Here is a 20,450-nt window from a genome sequence, read left to right on the forward strand (position 1 = left end):
TCAAGGTTTTTTTTTTTTTTTTTTTCTTTTTTTTTTTTTAAGGATTTCTTCATTTCTCCATTCACTTAATTTTTTTTTAGTTTATTCTCTTCTTTTATTTTTTCCTTTTTTTATTCCCTATCTTTCCCTATCTTTTAATTTTTTATTATTTTCTTTCTTTAATTTTCTTTTCACTCAGCATTCTCTTTCTTCATTTTCCCCATCTTTTGATTTTCCCTCTTTCTTACTTTTCCCTTCTTTTTTAGTTTTCCTTTTACTCAATTATCACTTTTTCCTTTCACTCTTTCTTAATTTCCCCCCATCTTTTCATTCTACTGTTCTTAACTAGACTTTCAATTGTCCCCACCTGTCCTTCCCAAAATCAAAATCTCCCCCCCACCCCCCCCCCACCCCCCCCCACCCCCACCCCCCTGACTTTCTCCCCTTCGAAGGCTAACCCATGTGTGCAACCCCCTTTCATTTCCTTTTTTTTTTTACTGTACCTCCTTTCGTATTACCTTTCCAGGTCGAGAGAGAGGCGAGGAGGAAGAGGAACGAATGGCGCATCACCAAGATGGTCCTGATCATCTTCATCGCCTTCCTGATCACTTACCTGCCCATTACCCTCGTGAAAAACCTGGACAAAGACGTTAATTACCCAGGTGAGAAAAGAACCCTACCACCCCCGCCCCATTTTGTTCTATTTATTATATTCAGTCATTTGTTTATTTATTTTATTTATTTATTTTTGTCTTCTTTGAAGAGGATGGGTTTATATATATATAATATATATATATAATAATAATATATAATATATAATATAATATAATATATACGAGTATAAAAGGCTCATTCAAACACTGGTTTAAAGCTTTAAAACCAGAATGTTTTAATGGGCCTTCTATACTTGCGACGTATCCTGTTTTAACAGAAGAATTTATTTACAAAATGCATAGATAGATAGATAGATAGATAAAGATAAAGAGAGAGAGAGAGAGAGAGAGAGAGAGAGAGAGAGAGAGAGAGAATATGTATTCTCTCTGGTGCTTTGATAGATAGAGAGAGAGAGAATATGTATTCTCTCTGGTGCTTTAGCGACTTCTTGTTTATGCGAATTCCGTGAGCTCTCGGCAACTCACCCTTTCAACCTTACAGGTCTCCACGTGATGGGCTACGTCCTCATCTACATTTCGAGCTGTATAAACCCTATCATCTACGTCATCATGAATCGGCAATACCGACAGGCCTACAAGACTGTGCTGTTGTGCAAGAGACCTCGCCTCCCTTCCCTCACTTCTTCCCATTCAGGTGGGTTGAGAATTTCGGCCAGTTTTTGTCGCGAATTGGCGTTCGTATTTAAAGTATATATATATATATTATATATATATATATATATATATATATATATATATATATATATATATATATATATATATTTGTAGTTTATATGGATGTGACTATCTTTACGTACAAAATACAAAAAAAAAAAAAAAAAAAAATTAAGAATCTCTTATAAGACAAATGACTTAGGCACTTGTTTGCTTAAAAAAAAATTTTGAGAGTTGCTCGATATTTGGGATCAGTCGTCAGTTTTACAAGGAAAAAAAAAGGGGGGTTTTTCCTGTAGTTCACAAATGCAGATAAGCACTAAAGAATGACTCGGGTATTCATTTGCTTCAAAAAGATCAAAGATGATACGAAATGATTCAATGATTTACATTTAACAAAGAAGTTTTCAGTTAGAGACTATCATCATATAAGAATATTTGAAATTGGTAATAAAGAAAAAACCGGGTTAATGATAAAGATTGATAAAAACTGAGGCTTAGCCCAGAAGGAAGACAGGGAAAACAGAAGCAGCAGAGATTTCCAGAGCTTGCATTTACATTTAAAAAACTTACCTTTCCCAGTTGCCTACACTTTAGATACAACAACTTGAATCAATATCTATGATTAGTTTATTGTCTTACTTTTGTGGCATTATCGATAGTATCATTGAGAAGTTGTTGATCGCTTACTCGGAGAGTGATCCTATAAACTATGTTGTTGTTGGGGAGTAGGAAGATCCTTTAAAAGTCTGACAAAAAAAGCGTTTCGCGTTGAGTTAAAGACACAGGAATTTTAGGATAGGTTATTTATGATTCATTTACTAGAAGGAAAACGTAAAATATAAATAATGCGCATGGTAAAAAGTACAGAAGAATTGTTTCTAATATATTTCAATTTTCGTTGGTGAAACAACGCTCTATTTCACTGTAGATTCAAGCACGTCCTAATTTAAGCTGGAGGTTGGATTACGTTTTGCTTGTGTTTGGTTTGACATGTAACCTGTTTCCGCTGTAAATATGAAATATATATATATATATATATATCATATATATATATATTATATATCTATATATATATATATATATATATATATATATATATATATATATATATATATATATTGCATGCATAGTGCTGTCATCTTGATTACGTAGTTCAAACTGGAATATTTGAAAACTCAAGCAAGCTTTATCGCATGTTGATGTAGCTAACATTATGGCACGTAGAATTAAACTCGCATTACACATTTTCGGCTGCTACTGTTACGTTCAATACAGGAAGCAGTAACGCATGTCACGGTGTCTTGGTAATGCTCATAATGGAGAAGCAAATCCACAAGAGGGTCTCGAACAGATTCCCGAGACCTCCCTGTAGAGATTTATTTGTAAATAGCACCCACAAATAACTGTGGCTTTGCTTCTCCATTTCAAGAAATGCTATTATGAGTCATCTTCAACTAATGCTCGTAATCTTAGGTCAGTGGTTCTCAACCTGGGGGCCATGGCTCCTAAGGGGCCATGGCAAGAATTTAGGGGGCCCATGGTGGGCGGGGCTGTTGCAAATTATACATTTCTAAATAATGTTAGGAATCTGATGAAAAAAAAAACTTGCATCAATGTACTGGCAAAGGAAATTTCTTTGTAGTCTAGTGATGTCGGTTAAGCATATCACAGAAATCTATGAAATATAAGATAATTATGACTGCAAACTTCGTTGGCGGGGTGGGATTTGGGAGAAAAATGAAGGAGAGCCACACGAATGTTTGAGAATTCATGAAGGGGAGGAATGGAGTGAAAAAAGTTGAGAACCACTGTCTTAGGTTAGAGTGACACTACCTAACACAGCATGTTCAGCCAGTTTGCATGTATTTAACAGGTTACAAGTTGCGCATGGAAAGCCGAAGAAGAATCCGCGCAGCTCACTGCAACAGCTGCTTATGCATGTCGGAAGGCTCCCTACGTTGCATGGAAGACAGCATCGGAGCGCCGGTACACTCCATGTATCCCTCGGCCTGCACGCAGGCCTTCCAGACCAGGAGCCACCGCAACATGCTGCTGGAAGCATCTTACCACCGCCGGATGCAGAAGCCGATTCGGCTTCTGGGTCTCGAGACTCCCGACACGCAGAGCTTCGACGGGCTTTCTTTGGACACGTCGAGAGCTCTCGATTGCGACCACTTTGCTGGCAGTTGTCAAAGCTGTGCCAACAGTCATGGCCGGAGTTCAGTTAATGTTGCCAAAGAAAACTCCGACGTTCAGTCGAGAAATAGTACGGATTCTGGCCAGGTACCAACCAGCGCTGCCAAAACCCCAAAGCCCTCCTACACGAGCGACACAGGACCGGATTCCACTGGCGACGACGACGCCCCGTCCTCTACTCAACCTCCAGCCTTTGATGGGACGTCCCGCCACCATCTCGGTCTGGTGGTCGTGAAGAAGAAGAAATCGCTTTCTCTCTCGACAGCAGAAGCCGCCATCGTCACCCAGTGCTGCCGGGAGAGGTACCACTCGCTCTCCGACAGAGAAGGCCTTACAGCAGAAGGCTTCAGCTGCACCCTGAGGCACAAGTCGCGGTCCTCCCGATGCCTCCTGGAGGAGGTCAACCTCGGGATATACGAAAGGCACGCGTCCTGGGCGCCTTGGACGCCCGCGGCCTACGTCGAACATTCGCAAGACAACCCTGTCTTTCTGGAGTGAATGACGCTGATTTCTGGTAGGCATCTGACTATAGTGTATTCACATCAACCGTCCATTTGATGTCTAGGCCAGTCCCTTACGACACTCCTGATTGGCTGTTGATAAGCCAATCACAGGGCTGGAAACTCTCAGTCTCTCTCGAGAGTTCACATGGGTAGGATCTATGTGCCAACTCTCCTGAGAGATACGTCTTTCAGGAGAGGTGGAACGTACATCCTGCGTATGTGAACTCTAGAGAGAGACTAAGAGTTTCCAGCCCTGTGATTGGCTTATCAACAGTCAATCAGGAGCGTCGTAAGGGACTGGCCTATACATCAAATGGACGGTTTATGTGAATCTACTATGGTATACTTTGTGCTCATCCAGCGCCGGTCTCATCGTGACCAATTACCGCTTGCGTCAGTCTATGCAGCGTTTTGCGACCTTTGATATTGATGCTGTTTCCTACCTTACCTTCTTAATGCTTAAAAAATAAATAAAATGAAACTCTTACCTTCTAATTTTTCTTTTTTGGTGAAAGTTTCTTCTAGTTTCTTCTGGTCACAAAAAGGTTTTCAAACGTCCTAAAAAAATTCTTCGCTTCTCAGTATATATTTTTTTTGTCAAAATTTTTAAGGTAAAAAAAAAAAAACCTCTTCGCTTCCCTCATAAAAAAAAATAGCTTCGCTTCTCAGTTCGTTTTTATTATTATTATTATTTTGTGGAAGTTTCTCATTTACGGCCACAAAAAATCTTTTGGCAGCATCTTCCGAAAGTTTCCCTGATTTATTCGCTTCTCACTATTTTTTTTTCGGTCAAAAATACTCTTCGCTTCCCTCATAAAAAAAAAAAATAGATTCGCTTCTCAGTTCGTTTTTTTTATTATTATTATTTTGTGGAAGTTTCTCATTTACGGCCACAAAAATCTTTTGCAACATCTTCCGAAAGTTTCCCTGTTTTGCTTTTTGTATAAGCTGAACGCAATACTTACGGCAGTCGAGGCCTGATTCTTATTTTACGGAACTGTTTTATCCTCAAAATAATGTCTCATGCGTAAGGATTCTCTAAGGAGTGCTCTTTTTCACGTCTGGGTAAGGACCCAGGTGGCCACCAGCTGTTTAAGAAAATGTTTGTATATACACAGACAGTCTTATGGGATTTTGCTTGAAAAACCTTGCCTGATTTCGCTGTGCTGTTCTACGCTTTAGCTTGAGTACTGCCTTTATTATTATTACTATTATTATTATTATTATTATTATTATTGTTATTATTATTATTATTATTATTTATTATTATTATTATTATTATTATTATTATTATTATTAGTGAAGACATCCACAGTAGTGTAATTGTAAGTATATTTTAGAATGTATAGAAGTATGAAGATAAAAGGCCCATAAAAATATTATTTATACGTTGCAAACATATCGGATGATATGGTCGTTGCATAGAAATATATACTTATAGTATTTATGTATATATGTATATATATATATATATATATATATATATACATACATATATATATATGTATATATATACATATATATATATATATATATATATATATATATATGTATAATATACATATATATATATATATATATATATGTATGTATATATATATATATATATATATATATATATATATATATATTTATATATATATATATATATATATATATATATATATATATATATATATATATATATAATTTACATCTGCGCCACTGTGGATTTCGTCACCAATTTGGTGACTCGTGCTATCATTATTATTATTATTATTATTATTATTATTATTGTTGTTGTTGTTGTTGTTGTTGTAGGGGAATGGCCTACATGTAGGTCCAGCCCTCACTTCTATAACCACAATCAGCAGCAATAGCAGTGTTCCGAATAGTAAACGTAAAATGGCACCTATAATTAATTTTTTTTAAAGTGACATCTTCTGTACCTCCTCCTCATCCCTTTCTCTTCCTTCCAGAGAGGAACAAGGCGCGTAACAAAGCAGTGATGGAAGACCTCAACGACAAGACCTTGATGTCGAACGTGTCCCTCTCCGACGCAGCGGCTCTCCCGGAGTGCCACGAACTTCCGGAGGTCTTCGTCGACAAATGACGCCGCCGCCAGGAGGAGATAGAGGAGGAGGAGGAGGAGGAGGAGGAGAGTCCATAACGAGAGGATTCAAACCCAGACCAAACTAATAGACGGACGAGAGACGGGACCAGGATCCCACTCAGTTTAGTGATCCACAGGGTGTCAACAAACCAAGGACAGTTAAAAATTGAGTACTCTTGTAATTATATATATGTATAGATTACTTGAGAACAAATGTCTTGAAATTTATCGAACGTTCTGAGGTACTCTGAGTACCTTCGTCCATTTACATCGGTTTTTTTTTTTTTTTTTTTTGTAAAAGTTCTTACCCTCGTTGTCGTTGGGAAAACGAACTTTTACAGCTATGACATGTAAGGCGGTATCTTTGAACAGAATAACTGACAGTGATAAATGGAACCGAAGCAGTGAGTGTGTACTGGAAATCTGGGTTGTGCGTGGGACCCGAAGGCGCTGAGGAGATGACAAATAATCGGCGACAAGGAATTTTATCAAGGTGTTGTAAAGACAAGAAGACTACGACATTCATTGAAGGGAAATCGTTCTCGTGTGATTCGGGAAGAAAATGAATGAAAAGTTTGAAATACTCAAATGGCCTCGACGGCATTTGTAATAATAAACTAATAGCATTCAGTGAGTAGGAATTTGTCAGTTTAGTAAGTGATAAGAGTATGCGAAGGCGGTCGCTACTCGTAAGCAAAAGAGTACAAACTAGCACAAAAAAAAAAAAAAAAAATGTGTTCCAAATGCCATGTCACCAGCGAACAATTAAGCAGCATTACTTAAAATGTCTAGAGAATGCTTCCTCTTGCACCTATTATAGCTTATGTTATCCTTGTTCGTATTTTTTTTGTAAATAGATTAATGTGTGCTTTAAAAAACAATGTTTATAAAAAGACAATGCAATAGATAATAATGTTTGTTTTGTTATACTGTACAGTACATTTCTGGTGCTTATGTTGATAGTCACTTCTAATATATATATATATATATATATATATATATATATATATATATATATATATATATATACATCATGTATATATATATATATATATATAATATATATATATATATAATATATATATATATATATATATATATATATTATACTTTATACAAGTGTGAGTGCAATATGTAATACACCCCATGTAAATTATATACATTATGTATGTGAGCATATTTGTGCGTGTATGTATGTATATGTATATATATAATAATATACATTGCTGTTTTAGCGAACGTATGTGCCCGTGTATATAATCGCCCTGAATTGTGGGTACAGTAAGAAAACTTTCTAAATGCTCGTCTTGCCAACCATTTTCAATTTTTGTGGCCTAAAAAACGACACGAATTCCAGTAGTAGTTGTGTGAAAGTCTGGAACTTAAGACTTATATAGTGTGTGTACATGTGTACGTGTGTGTGTGTGTGATTGTGAAATAATAGTGTGATGAGTTTAAAGGGTTCTAATATGAATTTAAAAAAAAATAATTTTCTAAACAAGTTGGGCCATATTTTAAGATTGGGAGAACCATTCTTGAATTAATTTTAAGCAGAAAATGTCAAAAACAAACTTTGATGAATTATTTGTCGGTAGGTTTTTATTATATTATGAATGTAATATAAGTTACATGTTTCCCTGTAGCTAGAGAGAAGAATGACATGGTATTTAGAATGTATTTAGAACCTATACTTATCGGGACTGACTGTGATTTGTTGACTGGTGAACTGCATGTATTAAAAAGTACCTTCCAGGGAGAACTTGAAGTTTGTTATCAGTTGTTCAATAGTCAGTGTGCTTCCATTTGTAATTCGAATTCGTGAAAAATTAAGTTGATATACATACGCGTTCCAAGAGAGATTCTTGGTCTATTTTTGTATTCTTGTATTCAAAAGCTGGAACTTCGAAAAATACAACTGATTTATCTCCCAGCGAGAAATATTTATTGTTAATTCACTGTATATAATATAAAAACGTACTAGGCCTAAGGATTTAACATGTACATAAATATATCTGCTTACAACTTTTTTTCTTCGAGTCCTGAACGAAACTTTACGCTGAAGTTGCTCAAGATGGATTTATACATTGCGTTAAAAAATTAAAATCTCATATGTAACCCAGTATAGTGTTCAGAGACAAGGTGGAATAGTCTTCAAAAACCCCGAAGCAGGTCAAACTAATATAGTTTCCCCTTTACGATTTGTGCCGTTTTCTTCCCCGAAAGAAAATGGTTTAGAAATGAGTTGGGTAACTTTAAAGAATAGGTAATTCTCTCTCTCTCTCTCTCTCTCTCTCTCTCTCTCTCTCTCTCTCTCTCTCTCTCTCTCTCTCTCTCTCTCTCTCTCTCGGTAAGGTCTCGTAGTTAGCAACCTCGGAAAATCTCTCTCGTGTAGTTTGTAACCTCGGAAAATTCTCTCTCTCTCTCTCTCGTAGTTAGCAGCCTCGGAAAATCTCTCTCGCTCGTAATTAGTAGCCTCGGAAAATCTCTCTCTCTCTCGTAGTTAGCAACCTCGGAAAATCTCTGTTGCTCGTAGTTATAGCCTCGGAAAACTCTCTCTCTCTCTCGTAGTTAGCAGCCTCGGAAAATCTCTCTTTCGTAGTTAGTAACCTCAGAAAATCTCTCTCTCTCTCTCTCTCTCTCTCTCTCTCTCTCTCTCTCTCTCTCTCTCTCTCTCTCCTCTTCCTTCTTCTCCTCTCGTAGTTAGCAGCCTCAGAAAATCTCTCTCTCGTAGTTAGTAACCTCGGAAATTTTTTTTTTCTCTCTCTCTAGAAGGTCGGTTGCTAATTTTTTTTTGAAAAGGCAAACCGTGAACTGTTTTGATTGGTCCGAAGGGTGTTCCAGTTACCCGGATACCCGGAAAATGCCTGTAGTACACTAGTACTAGTACAGTGAGTGTTATGACAGGCGATGGTTCGTGACACTCGGTAATATGGCCGACCGGTTTCCAGTAGAGAAAACTGGATTTAAGTTCATTGACTAGTGAGATTTTTGGAATAATATTTCTTGAAAGAGGGCGACCAGAGTGCTTAGGCAGTAGGATGAAAACAATGGGTTTTAATATGTAGATTCACACGACGTCCTCGTTTAGTGCAGAGTATGTTATCAGTTGAGGGAGTGGCTGGAGGGAACACGCGCCCACCCCCCCCCCCCCCCCCCACCATTCCTACAGAGTTCCCGACAGTGGGGTGAAGTCTCGAGGGATAATAACTGATATTCTTAGGTACTGCTTTCCCGACCGTCATTGAAATAGTTGGAGAGGTAAATCTGAATAAGTGCTCCGTCCGAGTTTTAGTAAAAATGTGTTTATACATTGAAAGACGGTACTGAGTATGGTATTTCTATATAAGCATTCCGCATGACCGCATCGTTCGTCCCCGCGAATACGGAAACCACCAGGAATTGGGGCGTCAAATGTATTTCGCCGTGTTTAATGCGAGCCCTTGGGGGTTTATTGCAGTCTTCCGAATAAATGTTACTTAAAATTCATGTTCAGGAGGTAAAACTGCCTAGAAAAACCGCAACTGCCATAGTCGAGGCCGCCGCGGAATAGTAATATAGAACAAAAAAACTCCTTTGTCGTTTTCTCGGTCTTATCACCTATTTTACTGAGCTCTTGTTCGTTCTTTTGTGTGCTGCGCAATCTCAAATTGTCATGGGGAAACCATACCTTCCGAATGACATCACGAATAAAAACTCCACCCAAAAAGTGACGTTATTAGACAATATCCAATCGTAAATGAGCACGTTTCAGTTTTCTCTGACAGGGAAGCAAGTACTACAGTCATTTTAACCAATGACAAAGTATTTAGTGTTACCTAGTCCTGGTTTTTGGGGGCAAATATACCTATTTTCCCTTAATTAAGTGTTAGTTGAGCCGGTACCATGAGTGAATTGCCAGGACCATCTTCACGAGTTCACACTGATTTTGCTACCGAGAAAAGTTTCCATTAGTGTGTGAAATGGGAATATTGAAAGATTGGTCACTTTTGCCCAAAATCACGGGCTAATTAAAAGTGAACAAATTTCCCCGACATGTCAATCACACTGTCGTCTTGATTACAACATAAAAGCCTTTCGCTGTGATAAAAGCGTAGATCTATATTACTATTCCGCGGCGGCCTAGACTATGTCAGTTGCAGTTTTTCTTTGCAGTTTTACCTCCTGAATAAGAATTTTAAATAATATTTATTCGGACGACTGTAATTAACCCCCAGGGGCCAGTACTAAACACGGCGAAATACATTGGACGCCCCAATCCCTAGTGGATGTCGTATTCGCAGTTACGTTCCTTGCAGTCCGTGCGGAACTATTCTTAAGAATTACCGATAAAAGTTATGTAGCTTCCAAGAAAAAGAGAAGTGTAATTTTTGTGTTTCAATATTCAAAAACACATGGTTTGAGAAAATTAATCTGATCTGGATATTCAAACAAATTTAACGGTATTTCTACAGAAGCAGTCCGCACGGACTGCAAGGAACGTAACCGCAGATACGACATCCACTAGGGATTGGGGCGTCCAATGTATTTCGTCGTGTTTAGCGCTGGCTCCTGGGGGTTAATTGCAGTCGTCCGAATAAATATAACTTAAAATTCTTGTTCAGGAGGTAAAACTGCATAGAAAAACCACAACTGCCATAGTCTAGGCCGCCGCGGATAAGTACCCTAGATCATTAACCCCCAGGGGCCAGTACTAAACACGGCGAAATACACTGGACGACCCAATCCCTAGTGGATGTTGTATCCGCTGTTGCGTTTCTTGCAGGGTAATTCTAAAGAATAGTTCTGCACAAACTGCAAGGAACGTAACCGCGGATACGACATCCACTAGGGATTGGGGCGTCCAATGTATTTCGCCGTTTTTAGTACTTGCCCCTGGGGGTTAATTGCAGTCGTCCGAATAAATATTACTTTAAATTCTTGTTCAGTAAGTAAAATAACATAGGAAAACGTCAATTGCCATAGTCTAGACCACCGCGGATTGCTTCTGTAAAATACCACTACGAGTTCGATTCTCGACCATTCCATTGAGGAGCGAGAGATGAGTATTTCAGGTGATAGAAGTTCACTCTCGACGTGGTTCGGAAGTCAGGTAAAGCCGTTGGTCCCGTTGCTGAATAACCACTGGTTCCATGCAACGTAAAAACACCATACAAACAAACAATATACCTGTTATTTAGCCTTGCTGATATTTGGTTTTTGTGCCTATTCATTAGCCTTCTTGAGATATTTATATACCGATGCTCCTTGGAAAACTTTAAATCAGTCTTGAATTGTTCAGTAGTTAGACATAATTAGGTCTTACAAGGAAGTAACTGCGAAAAATGTAAGGACGGCTGTTTAGTTATTCCCTGCTCTCCAACCTTTTAAGTTCTTGGATGAACACTCGTGATGCAAAATCAGTTGGGTCAGTGGTGGTTCAGTGCTTCCAGCATTACATTGTCAAAGATATATATTGGAGATTTACAAAATGACACTTGAGTGACATATTCCATGGAGTGTGCTTTCAGGATGAGAAGGTGAAAGGTATCCTTTTTAAATGGCTCAGGAAATCCCTTTCATTGCAGTGGCATGAATAGACTTATAACGTCTGCTTCTGCTATAAAGTTAAAGGCTGACTCTTAATTGAAATGAGCTTTATAATTAGTGGTTACGGTTATAGCCTTATTAACAAATTTAAGATACCTCCCGTGAGTCCATATCACTCATGATTTTCATTCTGTGAAGTAAGCTATGGCTGTCATTCAGTAAATTTTTCTGTAGTGTTCACCCCAGATAGAAGCCAGTTTTGCCTTTGTGCATTGGATTGAAGTTCCAGAAGCGGGTTTTTGAGTTTGACTGTTCGTTTTCTAAACGTACCTCTTGAGTAGCAAGATGGTCTTCAAGTCAATAGACAGTATTTATGGTGACTTGGATTAGCTTCAACAAGGGCGATGAGATAGATTGTCTTATTGGCCTTCATGGAATCAGGTTTTTGTACCTGTTACTAGCTTTTGAGGTAAGGTTTTTACCTATCGTCATGAGGTAAAGCTTTAGTACCTACCTGCATGAGGTAATGGTTAGTTTTTGTACCTACCTGCATGAGGTAAGGATTTTGTTCCTACTTGCATGAGCTGAGGGTAAGGTTTCTTTACCTACCTACATGAGGTAAGGGTAAGGTTTTTGTACCTACCTACATGAGGTAAGGGTAAGGTTTCTGTACCTACCTCCATGAGGTAAAGTTTTTTATACCTACCTCCATGAGGTAGTTTTTTTGTACCTACCTCCATGAGGTAAAGTTTTTTGTACCTACCTCCATGAGGTCAAGTTTTTGTACCTACCGCCATGAAGTAAAGTTTTTGTCTACCTCCATGAGGTAGTTTTTTTTTTTACCTACATCCATGAGGTAAAGTTTTTGTACCTACCTCCATGAGGTAAGGGTAAGGATTTTGTCCATTTTGAGTAGCTTTCCATACCTGTTCATTAAATTGAGATCAGGTTTGAATACTTATTTGCCTTCGGGAGATCAGATTTTGCCAACTGATTGGCGTTATTGACAATCTGAAAGAAATCCTCGACAATCCCCTGTTCTCGGCGTAAATAGTAATGTGAAACATTAGTTAAGTCTCCATATTGGTGGAATGGAATCTAAAACTGATACAGCTGACCTACATACAAAGACTTCCTTGAGCAAACCAAGATGGCTGTTGTTAATTGAGTCAGTATTAAACGGAGCCAGTAGGTTTAAGTTTGGTTTCCATATTGAGCAGCATTATGTGTATTCCATATTCTGTATTGAGCCTCTTGACATTCTTCGAGTTAAAAATAGCGTAACTTCGTAGCAGTAAATTGTTAAACAACATAAGGAAGTAACATACGGAGCTAAGTTCTCCTAACACGAGAAACTTGATGTATGGCTTGAATTACTAGGAGAGAACATTGATCTTGCTTAGGTTTGAAGGTTTTGATTGCCAGAGAACCCTGCATCATGCTTCAGAGCGCTGAAGAAATCCTGTTCCTTACTTCGAGTCACAAGAACAAGAAAGTGGCCTTATAAGCTAATCTTTAAATACGGAAATATTCTTTGAAATTGCAGTATTAACAATGATATATAAAATTGCTGTTGCTAATTGAAAAAAGTGAAAGAAAGCTTAATTTAATTCAAAGTTTGATAATTCTGTGCCTACATTAAGAATATGTAATAAAATTTGTATCTATTAGATGAAATTCATATTTGTGATTGCCATTTATCTCTCGAATTTTGAGTTCATGGAATGTAATGACAAAGTATTCAAAGAATGCACTAAATTCTAATGAGCATTTGAGATCAAATATATAGATATATGGAACCATTACGAAACTATCTGGGTTTTCCTTAGGACAAAATGGTCAGCCTTAATATAAAGGTAACAATTATTTTTTGATTCGAGTAAACTCCTCGATACAGGCATATAAGAGGCAAATTCGCCTCTTCCTCTCTTCCGTAGCAAAAGATTCAACTACACAAATGTTTTAGTACTACATATCGAGAGTCAAAGGATTTCGGTGGAAAAAATTTACCGAGAGGTAAAGCGGTGTAAATTTTGACACATAGAGAGCGTGAATAATACTTTCGTAAACTAAGAAAGGTCACAGACAAGCAAAGGGTAGCTTATTGTTACTGAAACCACCTTAGAGACAGTGGAAATGGTCACAAGCTTTCTGTAGCTTAGTTTTCGTGGTCTGTTAAGTGGCCAGAAGCTAAGGAAGAAACAAGTCAAGCTAAAAATGGTTGTATTTAGATTTGTCATTTGGTTATGATCTTTCATAAGTTTTGTTAGACACACTGCTGGCGAAACGAGCCAACCTAGAAAATGTTAGTTGTGGTTATTGGTCAGTCTGCATACTCCAGTCTAAAGAAATGTTTCGTCTAGTTCTGGTGTTGCAAAGTAATGTCTAGCTTATATTGCCTTTGAAGAGATGTTATACTGGGGGATTAACCATGCAACCCATTTTAGAAGTGATTTCGGTGGTTCATGTGTATTAGTGCAGAGGTACCTCGGTCCAGCCTGCCTAATTCCTCTTCGAGGGGTTAGTCAGGTCGAGATCCGATTACCACTTTCAAATTCAATTTTACCTGACTCAATCAGGGACAGAAAATGGACTAAGTCGAGGGAGAATTTGGACTTTTATGTGAGCTTTCTGCTTTTTAAGGGAGCTTCAAGTGTCTTGGGTAACAAAATGTAATGGAATTGTTCACTGGGCTTCAAAAAGGGGGTCTTTACAGAGTTTCTGAATTTTTGAAATTTTAACTTTGTGCTAAATTTGATTTGGAATTCAAAATATTTGCTATAATTTTTGTTTAAATAAAAATTTTGTGCTTAAAGTAATTCTTTAAATTCAATTTTTTTTTGTAAATATAGAAAATTGTAACTAAAAAATTCAAAATTGCTGGCCTAATTACCTGTACAATGATACTGGAGTGGTTTTAGAATCACAATAATTTCATTGTAATTTCATTGTAAAGTAATAAAATTTGTAAAGTAACAAACATTGATGAAGGAGGAAGAGGAAAGCATTCAAGGGCCTAGTAACTTCTGCTTTATCTAAAAGCAAAAGCAACAGTCTTGGAGTAAATCTGGTACTAGGTGGGCTTTCCTCTCCCTCCTTTTAAATTTAAAATAGAATATTAAAAACTACTTACATACGCAATCATGACAAATTTGACGCCATCATCTGGAATTTTAACGGTTCCCGATGCACAGAACAAGAGAATGAAAAGGAATTTTTTGTCTTGATCCGCCGAGTTTGAAGAGTTAAAGTTGGTTTCCCATTTTCTTTCTTAGGGAAAAGAAATTTGATTTCCCTTTTTCTTTCTTAGGGGAAAGAAATTTGATTTCCCTTTTTCTTTCTTAGGAGAAAAAAAAATTGATTTCCCATTTTCTTTCTTAAGGGAAAGAAAATTGATTTCCCATTTCCTTTCTTAGAGGAAAGAAAATTGATTTCCCATTTCCTTTCTTAGGGGAAAGAAAACTGATTTCCCATTTCCTTTCTTAGGGGAAAGAAAACTGATTTCCCATTTCCCTTTCTTATTTGGGGAAATAAAACTTTAATTTTCCCATTTTTTCTTTCTTAGGGGGAAAGAAAACTGATTTCCCATTTTCTTTCTTAGGGGAAAGAAAACTTTCCCATCTTCTTTCCCGAAAGAAAGGAGGTAGGTTTCCAGTTTTCCTTTCTGAGGTAAAGGAAGTTGGTTTCCCATTTTCTTAAGCTTGCGGAGCTGAAGTGAAAATTCCCATTTTCTTTCAATGAGCTGTGACATTAGGACTGCTTGAACTTTCAGAAAACGGGGTTATTTGAGAACGACTTGTCAATGTGATTATTGTTGTATTATATTCAGTTCAATGAATATTCTTTCCAATATTGATTGTACTACTAAGATGTATTTTCTTAAACAATGCAGTTTTCTACAAAAGTCAATGAATTTCCTGTTTTTGACCAGAATCAGAATTGTGGTATCTAAATTTGATTCAACTATCTGGTCCAAACATTTAAAAGCTAGAAAATTAGTGGAGATAAAAATTAAGATTAACTTGAAGGTTTTGACAAGCAATAAAAAAAAAAATCACATTGCCATGTCTATATGCTGATAGTAAAGAAGTACGCCATTTTGTAAGACTACCGACTAGAATTTAACAAACTCCCAAAATCAACTCCCGGGTTAAAAAAAACCTTTTAACAGTTTAGTGTGTTTTTTTCACGAAGACACTGGAGAATTGTTACCCCTCTCAGTACACCAGTGAGAGAATGGTTCAGCTCTGTACTGCTTGAGTGAATAGCAGTTCTTATGGTGCGTTCACACGGTCGAACAATGTCCGACGGACAAACATTGTTACCATATCATAGGCGAAGCAGGATGACTTAATAAGCGTTGAAACGATGGAAGTAGATCTGGCAACAAACAGTGATACCAGATGAGGTTGTATACCACTGTTTTTACTCTGCTCACAAGGCAAAGACCGGCAGACAATGTTAATTGGTAATAATGTTTGTCCGTCGGACATTGCTCGACCGTATGAACGCACCTTTATAGACTTATAGTCTGTAAGGATTTTTCTGGTAAATGCTGAAGGGTCTCTCTGGGAGACTTTCTAGTGCTTACATGACAGAGGTTTAGGAATCTTGCTGGTACCAGGGGAGGGGTGGTTGGGGGTGTGTGTGGAGAAAATACTCTGTCATATGGACGTTGCTTTTAGGGAGAATACTCTGTACATTGACTTATATATATAAGATTATATACTATATATAGTAAATATTATATATAGTTTCTATATTAAAATTTTTTTGATTTTTTAGTTATTTGTAAGTTTACTGTTTTGTCAACTATACAAAATATGGTTTCCTCAACTATACAAAATACACAATCGATGTCATAACAGCAAAATTGCTTTAAAACAAAATTCAAAAGTATTTTATACTCAATTTAATACTCCGCGGGGCAAAATGAACTTCAATTTCTAGCATAATTTCAAATATACTACCATAATTTCAAATATACATCTAAACTATACATCTAAAAAACTACAAATATACATCTAAAATATACGTCTAATAAAACTAAAAATATATACGTACATTAAAATAATTTCAAATATACACCTAATGAAATTTGTTATACTTAATAAAATTTCAATTTTGATTAATTTCAAAATTAACCGATTTAAAAGTTTTAAACAAGTTTTAAAAATGACTTAAATGTTTTACATTAGACTAATTTTAAAGTATATACTAATTTTAAAGTTTTGACTAATTTGATATTTCAAAGTTTTGAATCTAATTTAAATGTGCAAAGTTGACTAATTTCAAAGTTTTAAAAAATATCCAAGTATTGACAGACTTCTAAGCCTTGACTATTCTCAATATTTTGACTAATTTGACTAAGTACTCAACTCATATTTAACTAACAAACTCTTACAAAAGCAACAAACTTTCAAAAGTGAATTAAGTACAAAACTGCTAAAAAGATCACACAAGATCAGTTTTTCATGGATCATATAGTATTAAAAGCATTTCACATGATGACAGATACTACCATCATATCAATATCTAAAGTCTTTTTTAGAGAGCAATTTTGACGTCTAGGCTGGTCATTAACTTAAAATTAAAACTTCAATCGACTTATCATTTTCAAGTGGCCTTTTTTATACTAAATAAATTTGATAGATTCTTCAAAAGACACAGTGGGATCTTTGGCTTGTCATATTTTAAGTTTGCTAGAGCTTGTCCCAGAAAATTTATAGCATTAAGCACAAAACCTAGAGTGAAAATAATTTAGAATTTACATATGGCTGCCATTGTCCGAACCTTCTCAATATAGCAGTGTGAAGATTCGATAATGAATTGTATGAGTGTTCAAGCTATCAAAAGACACCAGAAAGAGTATCATAGCATAAACTTAATGGCTTAAAAAAGTAAATACTGCATTGCCTATCAGAGCCTCTTGCCTTGTAACAGAACTCAAAGGCCTAATAGTAACGATAATGCAGCACGTGAAACCACCTCAAGTACATATGATCCTTGAAAGACCAGTCTTACGTCATCTTTTCGGACTTCACTACGTAGATCAAATTTGTTAATTTCCAAAGTCTGCATGCATGAACACAAGATATTCCAAAGGCAAGAATGTTAAAAGCTAAAACAAAGATAAACATGGCTAATATTTGATATAATCTTGGAATCACTAGAGGCCTGTCCACACGACCGGGCCTGATCGGCGGACTTCCCCTCTAACGGGCACACTTGACGGCAAACCGTCAAATTGCCCGATGGGTCCTGTAGCAAAATCACCATGGTGGTGCCCGATGGCTTGAGCTTCGACCCTGGCAGGGGTACATTAAACATACACATTTCTTTTACTGAGCCATTCTTCGAACCATTATCTCTTCTTTTTCATCACACAAAGCAATCATCATGCTACACTATCTCCTTTGCTGTAGGCACAATGTTTATCGTACCGCACTGAACACACTACTGGCATCGTCGGGCACGCCCACCTCTCCGTCGCCTCACCCGTGTGGACAACATTCACGGGAAAGCCCGCCAGAATTTGCCCGTCAACCCCGGAGCACGCTGATCAGGCCTGCTCGTGTGGACAGGCCTTAACATTCATACATTATACCCGGTTGCTAAAGCTTTAACTTTAGCCAAGAAAAATACAATACCTATAATTAGCTTTTGAGTGCAGAAAGTTTATATATCACTATTTTTATTTACAAAGAGAAAAATTAGGCCTAAAATACCTACAATTTGCCTCTAAGGACAAAATATCTGACAAGTTTCCATGGACAGAAAAACTATTTTCAACGGTGGCACCAAAACTGACCTAATATTTACCAAAATGTATGTTCAACAGATTTGACTTTGACCATTAATTTTTATTTGGAAGTAATTACTTTTTATTTGGAAGTAATATAGCTATTAATCTCAACCCAGTTAATCTTATAAAATCGAGGTAATTAAACTTCAAATCGGGACTACATTAATTTGTTTGTTTGTATGGTGTTTTTACGTTGCATGGAACCAGTGGTTATTCAGCAACGGGACCAACGGCTTTACGTGACTTCCGAACCACGTCGAGTGAACTTCTATCACCAGAAATACACATCTCTCACTCAATGGAATGGCCGAGAACCGGAGACTACATTAATGAAAAAATCTCTCCCATGAAGTAATTTGACCTATACATATCTAGTTTTATTTAGACTGATCACTGAGAATGAGTATTCCTGAAGCATCAATAGATCAAAAGACTATACTGGAAAGGATAACTGACAGCGGTACAAGCTTTATTGCCATTCCAAGATTTAAAAAAAAAAAAGCATTACAAATAAAAATTCCTTTGGAAACCTTAACAGTAGCAGACAACATACAATATTTGGGTAACTTTAAACAAGGCTTTAAGCGGAGGATTTAATCATTTTAAGTATTCGCGTTACTATGTTTCACAAACTTCTGAAAAGTAAATGCAAGGGTTGCCGAGATGTAGACAAAAATAGAGAGTGAACTCAAATGGATTGTAACAACACTGAATTACGACTAACGGCAAAAGGAGGAGACTTTAGGCAAAGTAGGATTGAGTGTCTTAACACGAGAGAACTAAGCAGTTCCTACGAGCAAATCCCAAGTAGTAAAAGACAGGACTAGGCAACGTAATATACAGAACAGAGAGAAAGGCAAGACTGAGGCACTTGGTCTAGTTATGACAAAACTGAGGACCATAGTATCGAGATAAGACCGAGCAGCATGGCATGACAAAAATTATAACTGGTTGTACGGGATACAAGGCACTGGAACAAAGGATCATTGTATTGACAGAACTGATAAGCTTGGCCAAGACAAGACTGGAACGCAGTATGACAGGCCTGACAAAACCACAAAAATGTGGAAACACGACAGTCAGCCTGACTAAGAACGTGTTTAATCAAGCCAGTCTAAGAACATGCAGAAAGCATCACCAAGGCAACCTGACAGACTGTAAATGTCAGACTAACCTTACTATGGACTGTTAACTTAATGGAAACCAAGATATTTTGGAGAACTTAAGATACCTAGCTAAAGGAGTGGAAGGTATATACTAAAGGAAACTTAAAAACATTGTGTATGAAGTAATGAGAAAAACCTGACGGCTACCCAGAAAGAGATAAAACCAAGAGAGCAATACCCAAAGCAAACCAATGAAGGGCATATAACAGTCAGTGCTTTATAGCCAAATTAATGTAAAACTCAAAAAAACCTTCACGATGATGCTTCAGAAAGAAAATGAAGCCTACTCATCACACGGAAAAATCCCAAGGGGAACATTTAACATTGAATTTAAACATCCAAAGAACAGTGTTCATTTGAAAGTAGTAACAAAAGAAAAATTGCAGATAAAAATGGCTATTAATGGGGCCTCATTGGAAGACGAATCGTTTTTTTATAAGATAGGATAATTTTGTGCTTTATTCGAGAAAATAATACAGTTTTCAAGCCATTAAGAGTTATATACCAAGAATTATGCAAATATTTTTTTCTACGTAGAATGTGATGGTTTAAAGAAAGAACTTACATGCCCACACAAGAAGGTTTGAGATGGATGTGTGCTGGGGATTGGGGGTGCTAGTTAAGTTAAAATTACACATTAGGAACCCACAAAATTTAATTTATAAAATAGGGAGAAATGATACTGGAAAACCCGACAAAAATACAGCACAAGTTTAAAGACTTTTCATGTAGCAACACTGGTAAACAAATTCTCTCAATTTCACCAAAGCAGTAGATTGACAATTAAGGAAATTCTATTTGAAAGTATAATTAAGAGTATTGACATATGTCACGCTCCAACCTTGTTTCAAG

The 20,450-nt window shown here is 36.8% G+C and overlaps 1 protein-coding gene across 5 annotated transcripts in view; it reads left to right on the forward strand.

The window, feature by feature from the left end:
* LOC135204247 (G-protein coupled receptor moody-like) overlaps positions 1–7,102 on the forward strand; it is a 55,043-nt gene extending 47,941 nt beyond the window's left edge. For 4 of the 5 annotated variants that reach the window (XM_064234360.1, XM_064234363.1, XM_064234361.1 and 1 more), the window contains 4 exons: positions 506–641; positions 1,135–1,287; positions 3,184–4,020; positions 5,968–6,105. In XM_064234360.1, coding sequence (XP_064090430.1) covers positions 506–641; positions 1,135–1,287; positions 3,184–4,004 — 1,110 coding nt within the window. In that variant the 3' untranslated portion in view covers positions 4,005–4,020; positions 5,968–6,105. Of the gene's footprint in view, positions 1–505; positions 642–1,134; positions 1,288–3,183; positions 4,021–5,967 lie in introns of all 5 variants that reach the window. The other variant, XM_064234364.1, reaches the window with a different exon arrangement.
* Positions 7,103–20,450: the final 13,348 nt, after the last annotated feature.

Source organism: Macrobrachium nipponense, chromosome 44 (assembly GCF_015104395.2).
Source record: "Macrobrachium nipponense isolate FS-2020 chromosome 44, ASM1510439v2, whole genome shotgun sequence".
Lineage (NCBI taxonomy): Eukaryota > Metazoa > Arthropoda > Malacostraca > Decapoda > Palaemonidae > Macrobrachium > Macrobrachium nipponense.